The sequence below is a fragment of the Rhinopithecus roxellana genome, chromosome 1 (genome assembly GCF_007565055.1).
Source record: "Rhinopithecus roxellana isolate Shanxi Qingling chromosome 1, ASM756505v1, whole genome shotgun sequence".
In the NCBI taxonomy this organism is placed as follows: Eukaryota; Metazoa; Chordata; class Mammalia; order Primates; family Cercopithecidae; genus Rhinopithecus; species Rhinopithecus roxellana.
In genome coordinates, this window is record NC_044549.1 from 129,885,049 (window position 1) to 129,905,627 (window position 20,579).

The window sequence follows — 20,579 nt, forward strand, 5'->3', positions numbered from 1 at the left end:
AGCTTCCAAAGGATAAAAACAAATAAAACGAAAGGTTCCTTTCAAAGGAACTAAAATTATACCAGCCACAAGTAAATGCTATGGAACATTCACATACTAGGATGCTATGTAATATTTATGAAGAATGATTATCTAAATCGCAAGATTCTTAAAGTGTGGTCCAGGGACTCTTGGATATGGCCTAAGACCTTTACAGGGTCCTTGAGATCAGATCTATTTTCATAATAATAAGACATTACTTGCCTTTCTCACAAATGTGTAGTGGAATTTTCCAGAGACTGTAATATGCTGTGTGATATCATAACAGATTGAATGCAGAAGCAATAGGAGAATAAGAATGCAGCTGTCGTCTGTTAAATCAGACAGTAAATAACTTTGCAAAAATTTAAAACAATTGCACTCTTCTCACTAATTTTTAAATTTTTTATATAATTATTATTGCATAAAAACGTATGCTAACATGCAGTGAGTTTATTATTTTAAAATGAACTAATAAAGAAACATTTTTAAAGCTTGCAGTGATTTTTGTTTTTGTTTTTGTTTTTGTTTTTTTTTGAGATGGCATCTCCCACTGTTGCCCAGGCTGGAGTGCAGTGGCACGATCTTGGCTCACTGCAGCCTCCACCTTCCAGGTTCAAGCAATTATCCTGCTTCAGCCTCGAAAGTAGCTGGGACTACAGGCTTGTGCCACACCCAGCTAATTTTTGTATTTTTAGTAGTAATGGGGGTGGGGGGCACCATGTTGGCCAGGCTGCTCTCAAACTCCTGACCTCAGGTGATCCGCCCACCTTGGCCTCCCAAAGTGCTTGGATTACAGGTGTGAGCCACAGCATCTAGCCTTGTAATTTCAACACCCAGACAAAAGCTTGCAGTTTTAATTTCTAATACAGTAAATATTGATAGATATAACCTATATAAACAAAAGCTTTTTGGAGTTCTCCAGAATTTTTAAGAGGGCAAAGGGGTCCTAAGACCCCTTCGAGAACTGCTAGTAGAAATCCACATCTTTTGACATAGAAACCATGATATAAAATTGTGTATACATTAGCCAAATTAGAAAATAATGTGAGGTGGGCCAGGCACTGTGGGAGGCCAAGGTGGGCAGATCACTTGGGGTCAGGAGTTTGATAACAGCCTGGTCAACATGGTGAAACCCCATCTCCATTAAAAATACAAAAAAATAGCCGAGGGTGGTGGCATGCACCTGTAGTACCAGCTACTCAGGAGACTGAGGCAGGAGAATCACTTGAACCCGGGAGGCAGAGGTTGCAGTGAGCCAAGATTGTACCACTGCACTCCAGCCTGGGTGACAGTGAGATTCCGTCTCAAAAGAAAAAGAAAAAAAAAAAAAAAGGAAAATATTGTGAGGCTATATGCATTAAAAATGGCTTTTTTCTTTTAAATGGGGGGATGATTTTATAAATCTGTAGTGTAGTGTATAAAAGGAGAGAAAGTCCAGAAATATGACATTTATTTCCTTCAATAAATCAAGTAGATATTGTTTTAATTTACAATGGTATAATAAGTACAGTTTAAAGAATGTGAACTATTTTAAGTATTTAATGTCAAATGCATAAAAGGATGCTTAGGATCCAACATACTTCAGAAATTCAAAGCACATGAGACAATTTATTGTGCAAAAGACAAAATAGGAAGCAAAGAAGCCTAAAATATAGGAGGAAATCATAATAGTGTGAAATGAGTCTGTAAATTTGAGGGTTTACAGAAACTTAAAGCATGTGGGGGAATATTGAATCATTTTGTGGCCCTATTTGCAGTATTGCCTGAAACCAAGATTATTGGAAGAAATCAGGAAAACTGGCTTTGACAAAAAGAAATAAAACGAACTAGGACTGGCCTTTTCCCAAAGCACTGCTTAAAGAAATATCACTATTTTTAACATGCAGAAAAGAGGTAAAAACAGTAAGAATATGATGGGGTTTTGATTTGCATAGAAAAGGTCACAGTGAATTAGAAGAAAGCTAACATTAGAATTAAACACCTGTCTTTTTGAGTAGTCTGCACAATTTTAGGAAAACCTGAATATGACATTTGGAAAGAGTTCCATGTGGAAAAAAATTTTAAAGGTTAGGAAAGAAGCTATCAAGAAAATTGGAGAAAATTGAGATTACTCAGGTTGGAGAAGAGAACTCTCAGCCTCAGTTCCCTTAGGGCACACAGGGTTCTTATCAGAGCACATTGGACAGTGGTTGTCATCTACACTTAACGGTGTCATAAGAAAAAACAAATGTAAATTACAGCCTAAGAATCTGGATTGGATATACAGAGCCATGTCTTTAGATCCTTAGTTCTTTGAAACAGGATAGAAGTCCAGCTACGCATCATTTAACAACAAGATATATTCTGAGAAATGATCATTACATGAGTTTGTTGTTATGTGACCACCATGGTTTACTTACACAAACCTAGATGGTATAGCCTACCACACCTAGGCTATATGGTGTAGCCTATTGTTCCTAGGCTACAAACCTATACAGCATGTTACAGCATGTTACTTTACTGAATACTGTAGACATTTGTAACATAATGGAAAGTATTTGTGTATCTAAACACATCTAAACATAGAAGAGGTACAGTAAAAATATGATATTGTAGGCCAGGGGCGGTGGCTCAAGCCTGTAATCCCAGCACTTTGGGAGGCCGAGACGGGCGGATCACGAGGTCAGGAGATCGAGACCATCCTGGCTAACACGGTGAAACCCCGTCTCTACTAAAAAATACAAAAAAACTAGCCGGGCGAGGTGGCGGGCGCCTATAGTCCCAGCTACTCCAGAGGCTGAGGCAGGAGAATAGCGTGAACCCGGGAGGCGGAGCTTGCAGTGAGCTGAGATCCCGCCACTGCAGTCCAGCCTGGGCGACAGAGCAAGACTCTGTCTCAAAAAAAAAAAAAAAAAAAAAAAAAAAAGATATTGTAATCATATGGGACCACCATCATATATGTGTTGTTGACAGAAATGTTATTATATGGTATATTACTGTACTTGGAATCCCATTGACTCTGTTAGAATAGTAGTGATACTCTTCCAATTTTGTGAAATCCAAGCCAGAAGAAATCATTGCAGCTAAATAAATTTTTAGTCCATCTGGGAGTAGCTCACATTCTCCCTGCTTAGTTGACCTCAAAATCCTTTTGTAACAGTATCCAGGTTTCCATGTTCCATTTTGTGTTTGCTTGGTTCCCTTAACCTGGGTAGGCTGTTCAATCTCTCCTTACCAAAGTGATTTTATACACAGGATACTTGACCCCGGAAACCACTTATGTACTTCCTACCCTACTCCTTACTCCAGGAGGAGTTCTGAAAGCCTGTTTTCAGAAATACTTCCAGAAAACTGCCCAAATACTGCTTTTCAAAGAGACACCTACCAAAAAAAAAAAAAAAAATCACTGAACTTTCTATTCAATCAAGAAAACTCATTTGTAGTTCTCTGAAGCACTAATAAGAACCAGGAATGGAAGGTTTGTCTCCGACGGCATCCACCAACACTGTAAGTGCAGTGAAGACTGTGGAACTGTTGCCACCAAGATGGATTTGATGGTTGCTTTTCAGAAGGCAAGATGGTACTGGCAAGAAAGCAAGCGGTGTGTCACTGTCTCCTTCCTTCTGATCCTGGGGTAGGGGATGGTGATGTCCTCTACCTCTTACCTCAGAATATGCCGATCAAATTGCATATTTACAATGGGTGAAGAACTGTCAAGGCAAATTTAGGAATGGTGCAAACCTTCATCAAACTTCCATATCCCCTATTGCTGACATTCTGTACTGGAGGATGCCAATGGTATGACTGGATGCTAAGTGTACCAGCACCACCACTGCCAGACACTAGATGTTGGCAGCTGTGAAATGAGGTTTAACCTGTTGCTGCTGCTTAGTGTCACTAACTCCAAGCTAAAAACCCTCAACAGAGCACTCAGTTCACTAACTGGGGTCATGGGCCACACTCCAGCTGCCACAGTCAAATTGTCAATTGTCTAATCATCTGTGTCCTTTTCAGCTTCTGTAGTAGGAGGCAGGGCTTCAAAGCCTACACAATAGCAATTCCACAAACTAAGGGAAGAGTTGAGATGCTGGGTAGCCAAAAACTGGCAGAAGTCCATCCCATTTGTCCTATGTAATTTTAATTATACCTTATAGAATGTCAACTTAATTTTTTTTCTCATTGAGCTAACTATATTTATGTCTGGGAACTATCTTTTTTTAATTTTTTCTCTCTTTTTTTTTGTTTTTGTTTTTGTTTTTGTTTTTGGAGATGGAGTCTAGCTTTGTTGCCCAGGCTGGAGTGCAGTGGTGTGATCTCAGCCCACTGTAATCTCCACCTCCTGGGTTCAAGTGATTCTCCTGCCTTAGCCTCCTGAGTAGCTGGGATTGCAGGTGCCCGCCACCATGCCCAGCTAATTTTTGTATTTTTAGTAGAGACAGGGTTTCACCATGTTGGCTAGGCTGGTCTCAAATTCCTGACCTCAGTTGATCTGCCCACCTCAGCCTCCCAAAGTGCTGGGATTACAGGCATGAGCCACCGTGCCTGGTCTTTTTTTTTTTTTTTTTTATAAACCAACCACAGCCAATGGTGTATGCTAGGGATAAGATAGATACTATATATTACTCTGCTGCTACTGCCTCTATTATTATTATCAAAAACTAAACATCTCACTTTTCTATAGAGTTCTATGGAGATTTGTAGTTCATAAAGTACTTCTGTAGAGAGTTATAGAATATAAAGAGAATCTATTATTCTCACTTAATACTCAGAATTACTGAGATAAGCATAATTATTGCCATTTGCTGATGAGGAAATGGTGGTCCTGGTGCAGTTCTTCATGATCACACAAATAGTGGAAACTAGAGCTGGAGCTTGAATCCAAGTTTCCTGGTTACCTTGGTGGTGATCTTTCTACTCTGTCAGTCAGTGTGGTTCTTACTTATCTTATTCAATAATAGATGTTTATATCCAGACAGACAGCCTTTCCTACTAGAGAGAGTGATGCTTTTGCTTTAATCTTACGTTGTTCTTTGATTGTTTTGTTGTTGCTGTTGTTTATTTCAGGAAGACATGTTTTAGCAGGTGAAGCACTCAAGCTGGGCATTCTAGATAAAGTTGTGAACTCAGACCCAGTTGAAGAAGCAATCAGACTTGCTCAGAGAGTTTCAGGTAAGAAAATAATAAAAATAGCCAAAGACTGTAAACAAGATACATGTTCATTTAAATAAGGAACTCCTAAATATCTTATGGTACATCCATATGATGAAATATGATACTGCTTAAAAATGAATGAGAAACTGTACTGATATGGTATGAAGCCCATGATACATCATTAAGTGAAAAAAGCATTATTGTATATAGTGGTTTGCCATTGGTATAACAAAAAGGAGGGGTGGGATGGAACATGGGAAAATGTATATATCTAACTGTTTATGCATAAAATATTTCTGAAGAAATTCACAAGAAATGTTTAATGGCTGCCTCTGGGAAGAGGGCTGGTCAGCCAGCAGAAGCTACTGGAAGGAGACTTTTCACTGTTTACCTTGCTGTAGCTTTTTAAATTTTTTATCACATGAATGTTTTTCCTATTAAAAAAGAGGGACTCCTCCATAACTCATTTTATGAGGTCAGCATTATCCCGATACCAAAACCTGCCAGAGATACAACAAAAAAACAAAACTTCAGGCCAATATCCCTGATGAACATTAATGCAAAAATTCTCAATAAAATACTGGCAAACTAGGCCAGGCACAGTAGCTCACACCTGTAATCCCAGCACTTTGGGAGGCCGAGGTGGGCGGATCACTTGAGTTCAGGAGTTCGAGACCAGCCTGGCCAACATGGTGAAACCCTGTCTCTACTAAAAATACAAAAATTAGCTGGGCATGGTGGTGCACACCCTGTAATCCCAGGTACTTGGGAGACTGAGGCACGAGAATTGCTTGAACCCAGGAGGCAGAGATTGCAGTAAGCTGAGATTGTGCATCCAGCCTGGGTGACAGAGTGAGACTCCATCTCAATTAAAAATATATATATATATATGTATTTACTGGCAAAATGAATCCAGCATCACATCAAACAGCTTATCCACCACAATCAAGTCGGCTTCATCCCCGGGATGCAAGGCTGATTCAACATATACAAATCAATAAACATAATTTATCACATAAACAGAACTTGACAAAAATCACATGATTATCTCAATAGATGCAGAAAAGGACTTTGATAAAATTCAATATCCCTTCATGTTAAAAACGCTCAATAAACTAGGTATTGACGGAACACACCTCAAAATAATAAGAGCCATTTATGACAAACCCACAGGCAATACTATACTAAGTGGGAAAAAGCCAGAAGCATTCCCTTTGAAAACCGGCACAAGAGAAGGATGCCCTCTCTCCACTCCTATTCAACATAGTATTGGAAGTTCTGGCCAGGGCAATCAGGCAAGAGAAAGAAATAAAGGGCATTCAAGGGCTGGGCGCAGTGGCTCCTGCCTGTAATCCCAGTACTTTGGGAGGCTAAGGTGAAGTCAAGAGTTCAAGACCAGCCTGGCCAACATGGTAAAACTCTGTCTCTACTAAAAATACAGAAATTAGCCAGGCATGGTGGCAGGTGCCTGCAATCCTAGCTACTTGGGAGGCTGAAGCAGGAGAATTGCTTGAACTTGGGAAGCAGAGATTGCAGTCAGCCGAGATCACGCCACTGCACTCCAGCCTGGTTGACAGAGCGAGACTTCTTCTCAAAGAGAAAAGGTATTCAAATAGGAAGAGGGGAAGTCAAACTGTCTCTATTTGCAGATGACATGATCCTATATCTAGAAAACCCCATCTTCTGAGCCCAAAAGTTTCTTAAGCTGTTAAGCAACTTCAGCAAAGTCTGAGGATACAAAATCAATGTGCAAACATCACAAGCATTCCTATATACTAATAGTAGACAAGCAGAGAGCCAAATCATGAATGAACTCCCATTCACGATTGCTACAAAGAGAATAAAATACCTAGGAATACAGCTAACAAGGGAAGTGAAGGGTGTCTTCAAGGAGAACTACAAACCACTGCTAAAGGAAATCGGAGAGGGCACAAACAAATGGAAAAACATTCCATACTCGTGGACAGGAAGAATCAATATTGTGAAAATGGCCATACTGCCCAAAGTAATATATAGATTCAATGCTATTACCATTAAATTACCATTGACATTTTTCACAGAATTAGAAAAAAAAAAAAAACTACTTTAAAATTCATATGGAACCCAGAAAGAGCCCATATAGTCAAGATAATCCTAAGCCAAAAGAACAAAGCTGGAGGCATCACACTACCAACTTCAAACTATACAACAAGGCTATAGTAGCCAAAACAACATAGTACTGTACAAAAGCAGAAACATAGACCAATGGAACAGAATAGAGAACTCAGAATTAAGTCTGCACATCTGCAACCATCTGATCTTCAACAAACCTGACAGAAACAAGCAATGGAGAAAGGATTCCCTATTTAATAAATGGTGCTGGGAGAACTGGCTAGCCATATGCAGAAAATTGAAACTGGACCCTTTCCTAACATCTTATACAAAAATTAACTCAAGATGGATTAAAGACTTAAGTGTAAAACTCAAAACTGTAAAACCCTAGAAGAAAATCTAGGCAATACCATTCGGGACACAGGTATGGGCAAAGATTTCATGATTAAAACATCAAAAGCAACTGCAACGAAAGCTAAAATTAACAAATGGGATCTAATTAAACTGAAGAACTTCTGCACAGCAAAAGAAACTGTCATCAGAGTGAACAGACTGCCTACAGAATGGGAGAAAATGTTTGCAATCTATCCATCTGAAAAAGGTCTAATATCCAGAATCTACAAGGACCTTAAACAAATTTACAAGAAGAAAACAAACAACCCCATTAAAGAGTGAGCAAAGGACATGAACAGACACTTCTCAAAAGAAGACATTTATGCAGCCAACAAACATATGAAAAACCGCTCAACATCACTGATCATTAGAGAAATGCAAATTTAAACCACAATGAGATACCATCTCATGCCGATTATTAAATGGTGATTATTAAAGTCAAGAAACAACAGATAGATGCTGGTGAGGCTGTGGAGAAATAGGATCGCTTTTACACTGTTAGTGGGAATATAAATTAGTTCAACCATTGTGGACGAACAGTGTGGCAATTCACCAAAGACCTAGAACCAGAAATACCATTTGACCCAGCAATCCCATTACTGGGTATATACCAAAAGGGATATAAATCATTGTATTTTATAAAGATACTTGCATGTGTACATTCCAGCACTATTCACAATAGCAAAGACATGGAATCAACTCAAATGCCCATCAATGATAGACTGGATAAAGAAAATGTGGTACATATACACCATGGAATACTATGTAGCCATAAAAAAGAGTGAGATCATGTCCTTTACAGGGACATAGATGGAGCTGGAAGCCATCATCCTTAGTAAACTAATGCAAGAACAGAAAACGAGATACCGCATCCTCTCACTTATAAGTGGGAGCTGAGCAATGAGAAGGCATGGATGCACGGAGGGGAACAACACACACTGGGGGTTGTCGGCAGAGGGGAGGGGGAGGGAGAGCATCAGGATAAATAGCTAATGGATGCTGGGCTTAATATCTAGGTGATGGGTTGATAGGTGCAGCAAATCGCCATGGCACACGTTTACCTATGTAACAAAACTGCACATTCTGCACAGGTATCCCGGAACATAAAATAAAATTTAAAAAATACATTAAAACGACCAACCAGACAAACACTTCAGTAGATTGAAGACAGCCTGTGCTAGTCTGTTGTATTGCTATAAAGAAAATCCTGGCCGGGCGCAGTGGCTCACGCCTGTAATCCCAGCACTTTGGGAGGCCAAGGCGGGCGGATTATGAGGTCAGGAGATCGAGACCATCCTGGCTAACACGGTGAAACCCAGTCTCTACTAAAAAATACAAAAAATTAACCAGGCGTGGTGCCGGTCGCCTGTAGTCCCAGCTACTCGGGAGGCTGAGGCAGGAGAATGACGTGAACCCGGTAGGCGGAGCTTGCAGTGAGCCGAGATCGCACCACCGCACTCCAGCCTGGGCGACAGAGCAAGACTCCATCTCAAAAAAAAAAAAAAAAAAAAAAGAAAAAAGAAAATCCTGAGGCTAGGTAATTTATAAAGAAAAAAGGTTTAATTGGCTTCAATTCTGCAGGGTGTACAGGCATGGTACCAGCATCTGCTCAGCTTCTGGTGAGTTTTCCCATGGTTGAAGGTGAAGCAGGAATAGACACGTTATATGGCAACAGGGCAAGAGAGAGAAGTGTGCAGGTCCCAAACTCTTTTCTTTTGTTTGTTTTTTGAGGCGAAGTCCTGCTGTGTTGCCCAGGCTGGAGTGCAGTGGCGTGATCTTGGCTCACCACAACCTCTGCCTCCTGGGTTCAAGTGATTCTCCTGCCTCAGCAGCCCGTCTGTAGCTAGGACTACAGACGCACACCACCATGCTGGTTAATTTTTGTATTTTTAGTAGAGACGAGGTTTCACTATGTTGGCCAGGCTGATCTCAAACTCCTGACCTCGTGATCTGCCCACCTCGGCCTCCCAAAGTGCTGGGATTACAGGCATGAGCCACCACGCCCGGGCTCAAACTCTTTTAAACAAGCTGATCCCTCATCAACTGAGTGAAAACTGCCTTATCACCAAGGGGATGGTACTAAACCGTTCCTGAGGGATCAGCGTCCATGACCCAATAACCTCCCACCAGGCTCCCACCTCAAACACTGGGGATCACATTTCAACATGAGATTTGGAGGGGACACACATCCAAACCATATCACAGGCTCTGTAATTTACTGCAGCAAAGCTGTGGACCTTGAGAACTTCTGTCTCTGCAAACTGAATTATGTCCTTCTCTCAGTGATTTCTTACTTTATGGACTCGGGATGTTCCTTTCAGAGTTCTTTCAGTGGCACTCCTAGAGTTTTTTGTTTGTTTGTTTGTAAACAGTTTATTTTCAGTCTATGGAGGTTGTCAGCTTTAAATGAGCAAGAAGGAGAGGGTAAAAATGGCCAGAAAAAAATAATTGGGAAGAGTATTGGGTCACAGGCAGAACAGAGTGCTGATCTCCCGCTTGGTGGCAGGCGATGGCCCAGTGTCATTCAAAGGCATTCTTTTGAAGGAGTCATTCTTTTGTTGACCCTGGCAGAGACCAAACACTTTCCTGAAATAATCTTTCTTTCTTGTGGCTTTAGCCAGTTACTGTTTCAATGTGAAAGTAAAAGCTTGAACTGGAGAGGTGAGGAACAATGGGGAGAAAATAATGGAGGCCCCTAAAGAGAATCAGCAAGTCCTTGCCCAAATAGAAATAAATTTCCTACTGTTTTTCTCTGCCTTTCAGGCAACCTTCACTGTGATTTCATCACTGCTTCCCGAGGGGGCTTGTTGTTTTGTTAGAAGTCACTTGATAGACACACAGCAAAGGCTATTTGCATTTGGAGGTCCCTAAATGATTCTTTGGTTTGCTAAAAATAGACCCATGTCTGTCATTCACATATGTAGTTTTAGTTTGTAAAGGTCTCAATTTCTTTTTTTTTTTTTTTATTATACTTTAAGTTCTAGGGTACATGTGCATAACGTGCAGGTTTGTTACATATGTATACTTGTGCCATGTTGGTGTGCTGCACCCATCAACTCGTCAGCACCCATCAATTCGTCATTTATATCAGGTATAGCTCCCAATTCAATCCCTCCCCCCTCCCCCACCCCATGGTAGGCCCCGATGTGTGATGTTCCCCTTCCCGAGTCCAAGTGATCTCATTGTTCAGTTCCCACCTATGAGTGAGAACATGCGGTGTTTGGTTTTCTGTTCTTGTGATAGTTTGCTAAGAATGATGGTTTCCAGCTGCATCCATGTCCCTACAAAGGACGCAAACTCATCTTTTTTTATGGCTGCATAATATTCCATGGTGTATATGTGCCACATTTTCTTAATCCAGTCTGTCACAGATGGACATTTGGGTTGATTCCAAGTCTTTGCTATTGTGAATAGTGCCGCAATAAACATACGTGTGCATGTGTCTTTATAGCAGCATGATTTATAATCCTTTGGGTATATACCCAGTAGTGGGATGGCTGGGTCATATGGTACATCTAGTTCTAGATCCTTGAGGAATCGCCATACTGTTTTCCATAATGGTTGAACTAGTTTATAATCCAAACACCAAAAGCAACGGCAGCAAAAGCCAAAATTGACAAATGGGATCTAATTAAACTAAAGAGCTTCTGTACAGCAAAAGAAACTACCATCAGAGTGAACAGGCAACCTACAGAATGGGAGAAAAGTTTTGCAATCTACTCATCTGACAAAGGGCTAATATCCAGAACCTACAAAGAACTCAAACAAATTTACAAGAAAAAAACAAACAACCCCATCAAAAAGTGGGCAAAGGATATGAACAGACATTTCTCAAAAGAAGACATTCATACAGCCAACAGACACATGAAAAAATGCTCATCATCACTGGCCATCAGAGAAATGCAAATCAAAACCACAATGAGATACCATCTCACACCAGTTAGAATGGCAATCATTAAAAAATCAGGAAACAACAGGTGCTGGGGAGGATGTGGAGAAAAAGGTCTCAATTTCAACAGGAAGTTCTTTTCCTTAAGTGATTTCCCTAGATTCTGATTTGAAAATTAAGTTACTTCAAGAAATAGATGAGGTTCATGATCTAGGAGACCTGGATTCAGGTCTCAACCTTAGCTACATTTGTAAAATGGTCTGGTTACACGTTATTTTATTGACAATTTTAAATTAATTTTAAACATTAAATTAAACAGTTTTACTTTATAAAACTTACCAAGTAGTGTTTAATCTTAATGACATTATACAGTTTGTCCACTTGGTGGCATCCAAATATTGAGGCACCATTTGCTTTAAACCTGTAATTCGCCTTTTAACACTTCAGGGCTTTAGACAATTATGTATTACTATTTTAAATTATAATCATGAAGACCATATAGAAAAATGTAAAATTGTGATATAAAAATGTTTAGAATATAAATGTACATGTATTTGCAATTATATAGTATATAATCGTGTATAGAGTAATGATCATCATGATCTAGAGTATGTATGGACACAGATACAAATGGAAAGGAAATAAGCAAAAATGAAAATGTTAGTTTTTCTCCAAAATTTCTTAAGTGATTTTTGCTTTTGTTTTGTTTTATTCCCCGGCTTAGGATAAGTTAGCTTTCTCAAACATTTCTAAATTGTTTTTGGTTTTGTTTTTATTTTTTCCAGCTTTATTGAGGTATAATTTCTACAAATAAAATTCATGCATTTGAAGGGGAGAGTTTGGTGAATTTTGGTAATTGTTTACAGTTATGTAATCATTGCCACAATCAAAATATAGTTCTATCACCCTAAAAAGTATTCTCATACTCCTTTCCCATAAATCCTTTTTTCTTCCCCTTGGCCACAGGCAACCAGTGACCTACTTTCTGTCATAGTTTTACAGTTTTTTTAGAATTTCATATGGATGAAATCATGCAGTAGTATATAGTCTTCTGTGGCTGGCTTTATTTTGCATAATGTTTTTGAGAGCCATTCCTATTGTTGCATGCATTAATATTTTCTTCCTTTTAATTGACTTGTGTTCCACAGTGTGGGTAAACCACAATTTGTTTATCCATTATCAGTTGATGGACATTTAGGTTGTTTCCACTTTGGGCCTACACAAGTCTTTGTAGACATAGTTTTTCCTTTTTCTTGGGTAAATACCTGAGAATAGTATTGCTGGGTTGTAAAGTAAGTGTACGCTTAACTCTTAAATGCTTTTTAAAATTTATTAACAAAAAAGTGATTTAAAAGACACTAATTTTTGCCAAACAGATCAGAACAGATGGAAAAAATACAGTGAGACTGAGTTTAAATAAGCTCTCATTAGAATGCTTGTAATACATCCTATCTAGAAGGCAATTGGACAAATCACATATAGAGGCTTAAAATTACTCATAGCTTTTGACTTAGTTTTTCTATTCTTAGGAATTTACCATAGAGAAATAATCACATAAATACACAAAGATTTGTATATAGTAATGCTCACTAAAGCTTTTAGATTATCATAAAATATTGGAAAGTCAAATATTTAGTTTTGGGAAATTAATTATGTAAAAACGATAATCTCAATGAAGTAACTTCATTCAGCTATTACAACTTCCATTTTTAAAGAAAGTTGAAGAACTTGGAAAATTGCTTACATATAGTATTAAGAAGAAAACAGCCAGATAGAAAATTTTACAAGTGTGTGCATGTGTTCTTATACATATCTGCATAAGGAAAAAAGTATAAGGCGATGTAACATTTTCAGTAGAGGTTGAACTTGGGTAGTAGGTAGTCTAGACTCTTGACTTAAAAAAAAAGATCTTTTCCTAATATCTGAGTCATTAAATTTACCCCCTCAAAAAAAAGGGATGCCTTTGGGAGGCCAGTGTGGAAAGGATGCATTCTGTTAGAGAAAGGGGCTTGGGACTGGAGGTCAGGAGGGACAGAGCTCTCAGCCTTAGCTACATGGACCTTAACAAATCACCTTTGGGGCTTTATTTTATGTATTGGTAAAAGAAAGGGTTCAACAAAATTAGTTGGTTTCAAATCATGTTCTGAGACCTCACAGGCTACAGTGGTTGGGTGCCTAGTTATTTGTCCTTGCCACAACTCAAGCAAGGTTTTGGGGTGTAATGTCTGTTTTGGGGTTTAGTGATTAGAATCCTACGGAAACCCTAGGACTCTTACTGTTTTTCCTTTTTTAAATGAGTTCCACTGTTTGAAATCCTATGATTTCTTGGTGCTGATTTGTAATAGACAAACGCTAGAGATCAAGGTAGAGAAAAGGACAGATCAACCAAGGATTAACTCAGAATCTTATCTACATTTGCCATTTGTTCTCTTACCAACTTTGTAGTTTAATGAGACCTATTTATTTTGCCTTTCATTTTCATTTGAGGCCTTGTGCCTATCTTTTCTTTTTGTGCTTCCCCACTTTCCTCTTTTTTCTCTTTATTTTTCTTTTTCCTTTTTTTTTGGAGACGGAGTTTTACTCTTGTTGCTCAGGCTGGCGTGCAGTGCCATGACCTCGGCTCACTGCAACCTCCGCCTCTCGGGTTCAAGCAATTCTCCTGCCTCAGCCTCTGGAGTAGCTGGGATTATAGGCATGCGCCACCACACCCAGCTAATTTTTGTGGTTTTAGTAGAGTCGGGGTTTCACCATGTTGGCCAGGCTGGTCTCAAACTCCTGACCTCAGGTGATCCACCGCCTCTGCCTCCCAAAGTGCTGGGATTACAGCCGTAAGCCACCACACCCAGCCTCTTTGTTTTAAATATAGTTGTTAGTGTGTGGTCATTTATCAGAACAAAATTGATGGATTAACTTGAAGGAAAGTTTCCACAAAAATTCAATATGTTAATTACATTACATATATATGCATTTATTAGAAATCTATAGTTATGGAAAGCTAGAGCAATTGTCTTGATCTAGAGCCATGGTCCTCAAACCTCACTGTGCATCAAAATTGCTTTTTGGTGGTCTTGTTAAAACATAGATAGGGCCCCACTCATTACTTTCTGATTCATTTAATCTGGGGTGGGGCCCAAGAATTTGTATCTCTAACTAACATGCTTAGGTGATGTTGATGCTGTGTTCTGGGGACCACACTTTGAGAACCATTGATATACAGAGAACAAGGGTAAGAAAGGAGATAATTTTTGCTAGTTTTGATTTTTTTACACCTGACGTGCAAACACTACCTATAGTCTTTTTTTTTGAGACCGAGTCTTGCTTCTTCGCCCAGGCTGGAGTACAATGGTGCAATCTCGGCTTACTGCAACCTCCGCCTTCCGGGTTCAAGCAGTTCTCCTATCTCAGTTTCCCAAGTAACTAGGATTACAGGCGCGTGCCAGCACGCCCAGATAATTTTTGTATTTTTAGTAGAGACAGGGTTTCACCATGTTGGCCAGGCTGGTCTCGAACTCCTGACCCCAAGTGATCCACCTGCCTCTGCCTCCTAAAGTGCTGGGATTACAGGTGTGAGGTACCGCACCTGGCTGCTATAGTCTTAAAGATATTTTTGTAAATCAGTTATGAAAGGCATGGTTAAAATACATACACATATGGTTGCACAACCTTGTGAATATTCTGAAAAACACTGAACTATACACTTTAAAGTGGGGACTTTTGTGTTATGCAAAGTCTGTCTCTGTTTTAAAAATACATGTAAAATTTTTGTGTTCCCTCTTCCCATTTGTAACAATATTCCAATTATTCAACCTATTCTCATTCCCACTGCTCAAATGTTTGCTTTAAAAGAAAAAAAAGAAGAAGATGATGAAGAACATTTATTTAGTTTCTACTTCTTATACGAAAGGAGGGAGAAAAGGGAATTTCCAGTGGTCAGTGTCCCAGTCAGCACTTTTGGAACCAATTATAGGTGGGAAGGGAGTGTACAATGTTAACATACCTAAAACGCAATTTGGGACTTAGCTGCACATTCCTCTACAAACTTAACACTGTATCCTGGTGAGCTGAGTGTGGAAGTTCGTTAGCTTTATGCATTTTAATGTTCGTATTCTATGAAGCCTCCCAGACTACTGCAGTGCAATGCATTCAGTAGTGCAATGCAGAATTACTTGGCCAAACCAGATTGCTTTGACTAAACCAGGGAGGGGAGGATCATGTAAAATGCTATATATTTGCACATGCATGTGGCCAGCAGCCTGCCTGTTTCTGAACTAAGAACTCCTGTTCTCATGTGCATGTTTCTGGCATGACACTGAATGTGTGTGCTTTATTCAAAGACCAAGAGACTACAGGCTCTCTCTTTCTCAACCTTCCCCAGCTGGAATGGGCACAGGGAATTATCTAACTGGGAGTCTCAGCTCTGGAACCTAATGCTCCGTTTTTGTCTCTGTAATGAACCCTGGTCCTGTTCCTGTGGCTGTGCTGGGCTGTGTTAGCGACTTTTAACAATTCTAATTCTGCCTAAAGACCTTGGTCTATTTGTCCTTTTGGAGTTGTGGCTTTTAAAAAACCTTAGTGGTTTTATTTGTCTTTCTCTTCATTTTATCTTCCTCACTTTGTAATTTATTTTTGCTCTCTGTGAACATTTATATGAACAGTGTTTCAAAAGAGCAGAGTGACCTGTCTTACATAGGAGGCCTACGCACATGTCTAAATTGAGCTTCCTTTTTACTTGCTAGACAAGTTCTGTGGGTCACCTTCTTGAAGCCTGTTAATGTGCAGTTATTCTGTCTGTCCTTTGCAAAGCTTTTATGATGGACACAGCTTTCTGTTTATCAGGGTTAGAGAGAGAGAGAGAGAGAGAGATTCCTTTATGTCTGTGTTCACGATTTCCGTGAACCCCTTGTTGAGTCTCTCTTTAGCCTAGGCAGAAAAAATCTTTTCTTGCCATTACAGCAGAAGAAGGGGAAATAATCACCTCCTTTTCTTCCTTCAGAAACATGACTCACTTATCTTTTTTATCAAAAATGTCATAGAATACCTCATAGAACTAAGACAAAATGTGAGTGGGTCAAGGAAAGAATTCAATTAATAATGTATTTGAATCACTGATTAGTTCCTTTCCTCCCCATTTCCCTGGGCAGCTAAGGCTGATGCTAACATGCTGACACTTGCCTCTCTTATTGTGTAGGTACTGCTGAGTGACTTGAAAACTACCAAGTATACAAGAAATACACTTTGAAAACAGCTGTACTTACAGACCCAAAGGGGAAATTCTGAATATCTTATAACCGAAGTTGTAAGATAACAGCCTCCTTAGTTATAGCTGCAGCAAGAAAGAAATAGGAAATTGAGCAGGGAAAACCCATCTATAATTATGCCCAGATCCAAAATTTTCCAGTGGATATGCTTAGTTTGGCCCTAGGGCTGGTCTAGACAAGTGCCTTGGATAGCTCCCAAAATGCCCATATGCAGTCTGCAAGGTTTTCAGTGTCCCCGGGATAATAGGATTATGCTGATCAGAAATAATTACTGCACACCATTAAGCAGGCTTTCTTTTCATTTCAGTTTTGTTCTCTCCTCTCTTTTTTCCCCCTTCTTTTCTTCTCAATCTCTGGCCTAAAACGAAATTGCCAGGAACTGCAGCTGTCCCTGATTCAGTGGTGGACAACACTCTCTGCTCTTGGAGCTCCCAGAGACTATACCTTAAAATCAACTTCTGGACTTTTCAAGAATAGTCTTACTATGCCCCACCTTTAAATATTCTTTTCTTTTCTTTTCTCTTTTTTTTTTGAGACAGAGTCTCACTGTGTCGCCCAGGCTGGAGTAGTGGCATGATCTCGGCTCACTGCAACCTCTGCCACCTAGATTCAAACGATTCTCCTGCTGAGTAGCTGAGACTATAGACACCTGCCACTGTGCCTGGTTAATTTTTGTATTTTTAGTAGAGACAGGGTTTCACTATCTTGGTTGAGCTGGTCTTGAACTCCTGACCTCGTGATCCACCTGCCTCGGCCTCCCAAAGTGCTGGGATTACAGGCATGAGCCACCGTGCTCGGCAAACATTCTTAACTGAATCGATGGTGAGGCCTGGGCATGACTACTCTTAAAAAATTCAACAGTTAATTTTGAGGTATGATGTGGGCATCTGAACTTCTTAAACTCTTCAAATACATCTGATGTGTGCTATGATGTTGAGAAGCACCCCCAGGAATGCTGGGAACAGAGGTAGTATCACAAGACAGAGATCCAGTTCTAAGATATCCCAATGCTGTCTATGCCCTGTTACATGGCATAGATTGCACCAGCCACCCGGCCTGCCTTCCACTTGCACCTCCATGCTCTTGTTCTCTCCTTCCTCTCCCCATCGTCCATTCTTGCCTTCCTTTTAGGTCACCGGCAAATTAAAAATCATCTGTAGACCCCGGGGGAGTTCCCCATTCTTCTCTGCTGAGTTTGCTTTCCCATAAATTGAGGATTGGGCAACTCTTTGGGTAATTGAGCAAGTAATTGGTGGGCCTATTGGATACAGTTCATGTTTTTTCAGAGTAGTAGGATGAGAGGGACCACATGCCTTTAACCACTGTCTTCTCTCCATTCCTGAATCCTATCCTTTAACATCATATGGGAAATCATTAATTTAGAAACTCATTCTTTCCAACACTACTTACTAATCAAGCATTAAGAAAATATTCTTGTCTCTTTGATTAAAAAAGGAGGTTGAGATTATACAATATATCTGTATTACCATGTGCACATTATTACATCCAAACCTTACGTTCCCTTGAACACGCCTAACACACCCAATGCCAGATGGGCTCAATGCCAGATGGGCTCATGTTCATGTCTTTTTCTGGTGAAATTGCTCTGGTATAAGCCTTGGTAGGCTTTCTGTCTAAATAACTAAGATGTACATTTTTGATAAAATGGTTTTATTTTTTAAGAGATGCCAGTGCATTATAGAAAACAACTTCTGGTATAGCTGAAGTTTTGGTAACTATAAGTTGTTATGAATTTATTATTTTATGAAAACTTTGGAATCATTCCGTAAAGTTATTTTTTTAACAGTACCATAAGGATTCTTATTAAAATTTCATATATAATACATATGGAAAATATTTATATTTTTATCCTATTAAATATTTATATCCAGGAGCATGGGGCTTTTCTGTTTTTATTAAGGTCTTATTTTACGTTCTTCAATAAAATGGTAGAGTTATCTTCTGAAAGGTCTTGTACCTTTCTTGATAAATTCATTTTTAGATATACTTTAACAGCTTTAATGAGGCATGATTTGCCTCACAGATTGTGCAGCTATCCCCATAAATCAATTTTAAGACTTGTCCACTCCCACAAAAAGTTTCTTCATGCCCATTACCGCTAACTCCTACTCACATCCCCAGCCCTAGGGAACCACTGATCTTTCTGTCTCTATAGATTTGCATTTTTTGGACATTGGATCTAAATGGCATCATACCATGTGTAATGTTTTGCGTCTGGCTTCTTTTGGTTAGCATAATGTTTCTGAGGCTCATCTGTATCTATATTGTAGCATGTGTCAACAGTTTGATCCTTTTTATTGCTGAATAATATTCTATTGGATGGCTCTATCACATTTTCTTTATTCATTCAACAGTTGATGGATGTTTGAATTGTTTCCAGATTTTGCTGTTATAAATAATGCTGCCATGAATATTTGTAGACAGGTTTTCTTTATGGCATATGCTTCCATTTCTCTTGTGTAGATTCCTGGGAGTGAAATTGCTGGGTTGAACAATAAGTTTATGTTTATCTTTTTAAGAAACAACTGAACTGTTTTCCAAAGCGAGGTGCTGTTTTATACTCTCAGAAGCAATGTATGAGGCTTCCAGTTTCTCTACATCATCAGCAACATTCAGTAGTGATGTCTTTTTATTATAGTCATTCTAGTAAGTCTAACTGCATAACAAATGACCGCAAAACTTAGTGGCTTAAAATCAAACATTTATTCCACAATTTCTGTGGGTCCAGAATCCAAGCGTCCTAGGTCTTCTGGCTTTCAGATTTCAAATGAAGCTATAATCAAGGTGTTGGCTGTGGCTGTCATCATCTCGGGCTGATTGAGAGTCAGGGGGAGAATCTGCTTTCAAACTCACTCAAGCAGTAGGATCCAGTTCCGTATGGGCTGTTGTACTGAGGGCCTCAGTTCCTCACTGACTGTGGGCTAAAAGCCTCCCTCAGTTCTTTGCCATGTGGGCTTCACCATAGGGTGGCTCACAACAGGGCAGCTGGCTTCCATCACAGTGACCAATTTGAGAGCGCAAGAAAGTATGAGCAAGACTGAAGCCAGAGTCTTTTTGTAACCTAGTCTAGAAATGACAGCCCATTACTTAGAGGCTGTCTACCACATTTGTTGTGGTTTTAATTTGCATTTCCTTAATGACTAATGATGTCGAGCATCTTTTCGTGTGCATATTAACCATTCACATATGCTCCTTGATGAAATATCTGCTCAAGTTTTTGCCCATTTAAGAAATTACATTGTTTACCTAATTATTGAGTCATAAGAGTTCATTACATATCCTGGAAACAAGTTCTTTATTTAATATTCGATGTGCCAATTGTATTTTCTATCGCAGTGATAACAAATTACCACAAGCTTAGCAGTTTAAATCATCCGAAATTATTTTCTTCCAGTTCTGTAGCCTAGAAGTATTCTAGAGGTCTCCTTGGGCTAAAGTCCAGGTGTCAGCTGGTGCACTCTTTTCTGGAGGCTCTAGGGGAGAAACTGTTTCCTGCTCATTTGGGTTGTTGGCAGAACTCAGCACTTTGCATTGTAGGATCAACGTCCCCATGTTCTTGCTTGCAAACTTGCGGTCTTGTAAACCAAAGGTCAATCCCAGCTTCTAGAGAATACTGCATTCTTTAGTTCTTGCTCTCCTTTCCTCATATTCAAAGCTACATCAGTGCTAACAGGTCAAGTCCTTTGCATGTTGCATTTCTCTAATCCTTCTTCCTTGTTGAATCCCCCTCACCACAGTCAGGAAAGATTCTCTGCTTTTAAGGACTCATATGATTA

General features: G+C 39.5%; 1 protein-coding gene across 1 annotated transcript in view; it reads left to right on the forward strand.

Moving 5' to 3' along the window:
• EHHADH (enoyl-CoA hydratase and 3-hydroxyacyl CoA dehydrogenase) overlaps positions 1-20,579 on the forward strand; it is a 79,388-nt gene that overhangs the window by 41,735 nt on the left and 17,074 nt on the right. Inside the window, exon 5 of the mRNA XM_010376587.2 lies at positions 5,065-5,169. Coding sequence (XP_010374889.2) covers positions 5,065-5,169 — 105 coding nt within the window. The remainder of the gene's footprint in view (positions 1-5,064; positions 5,170-20,579) is intronic.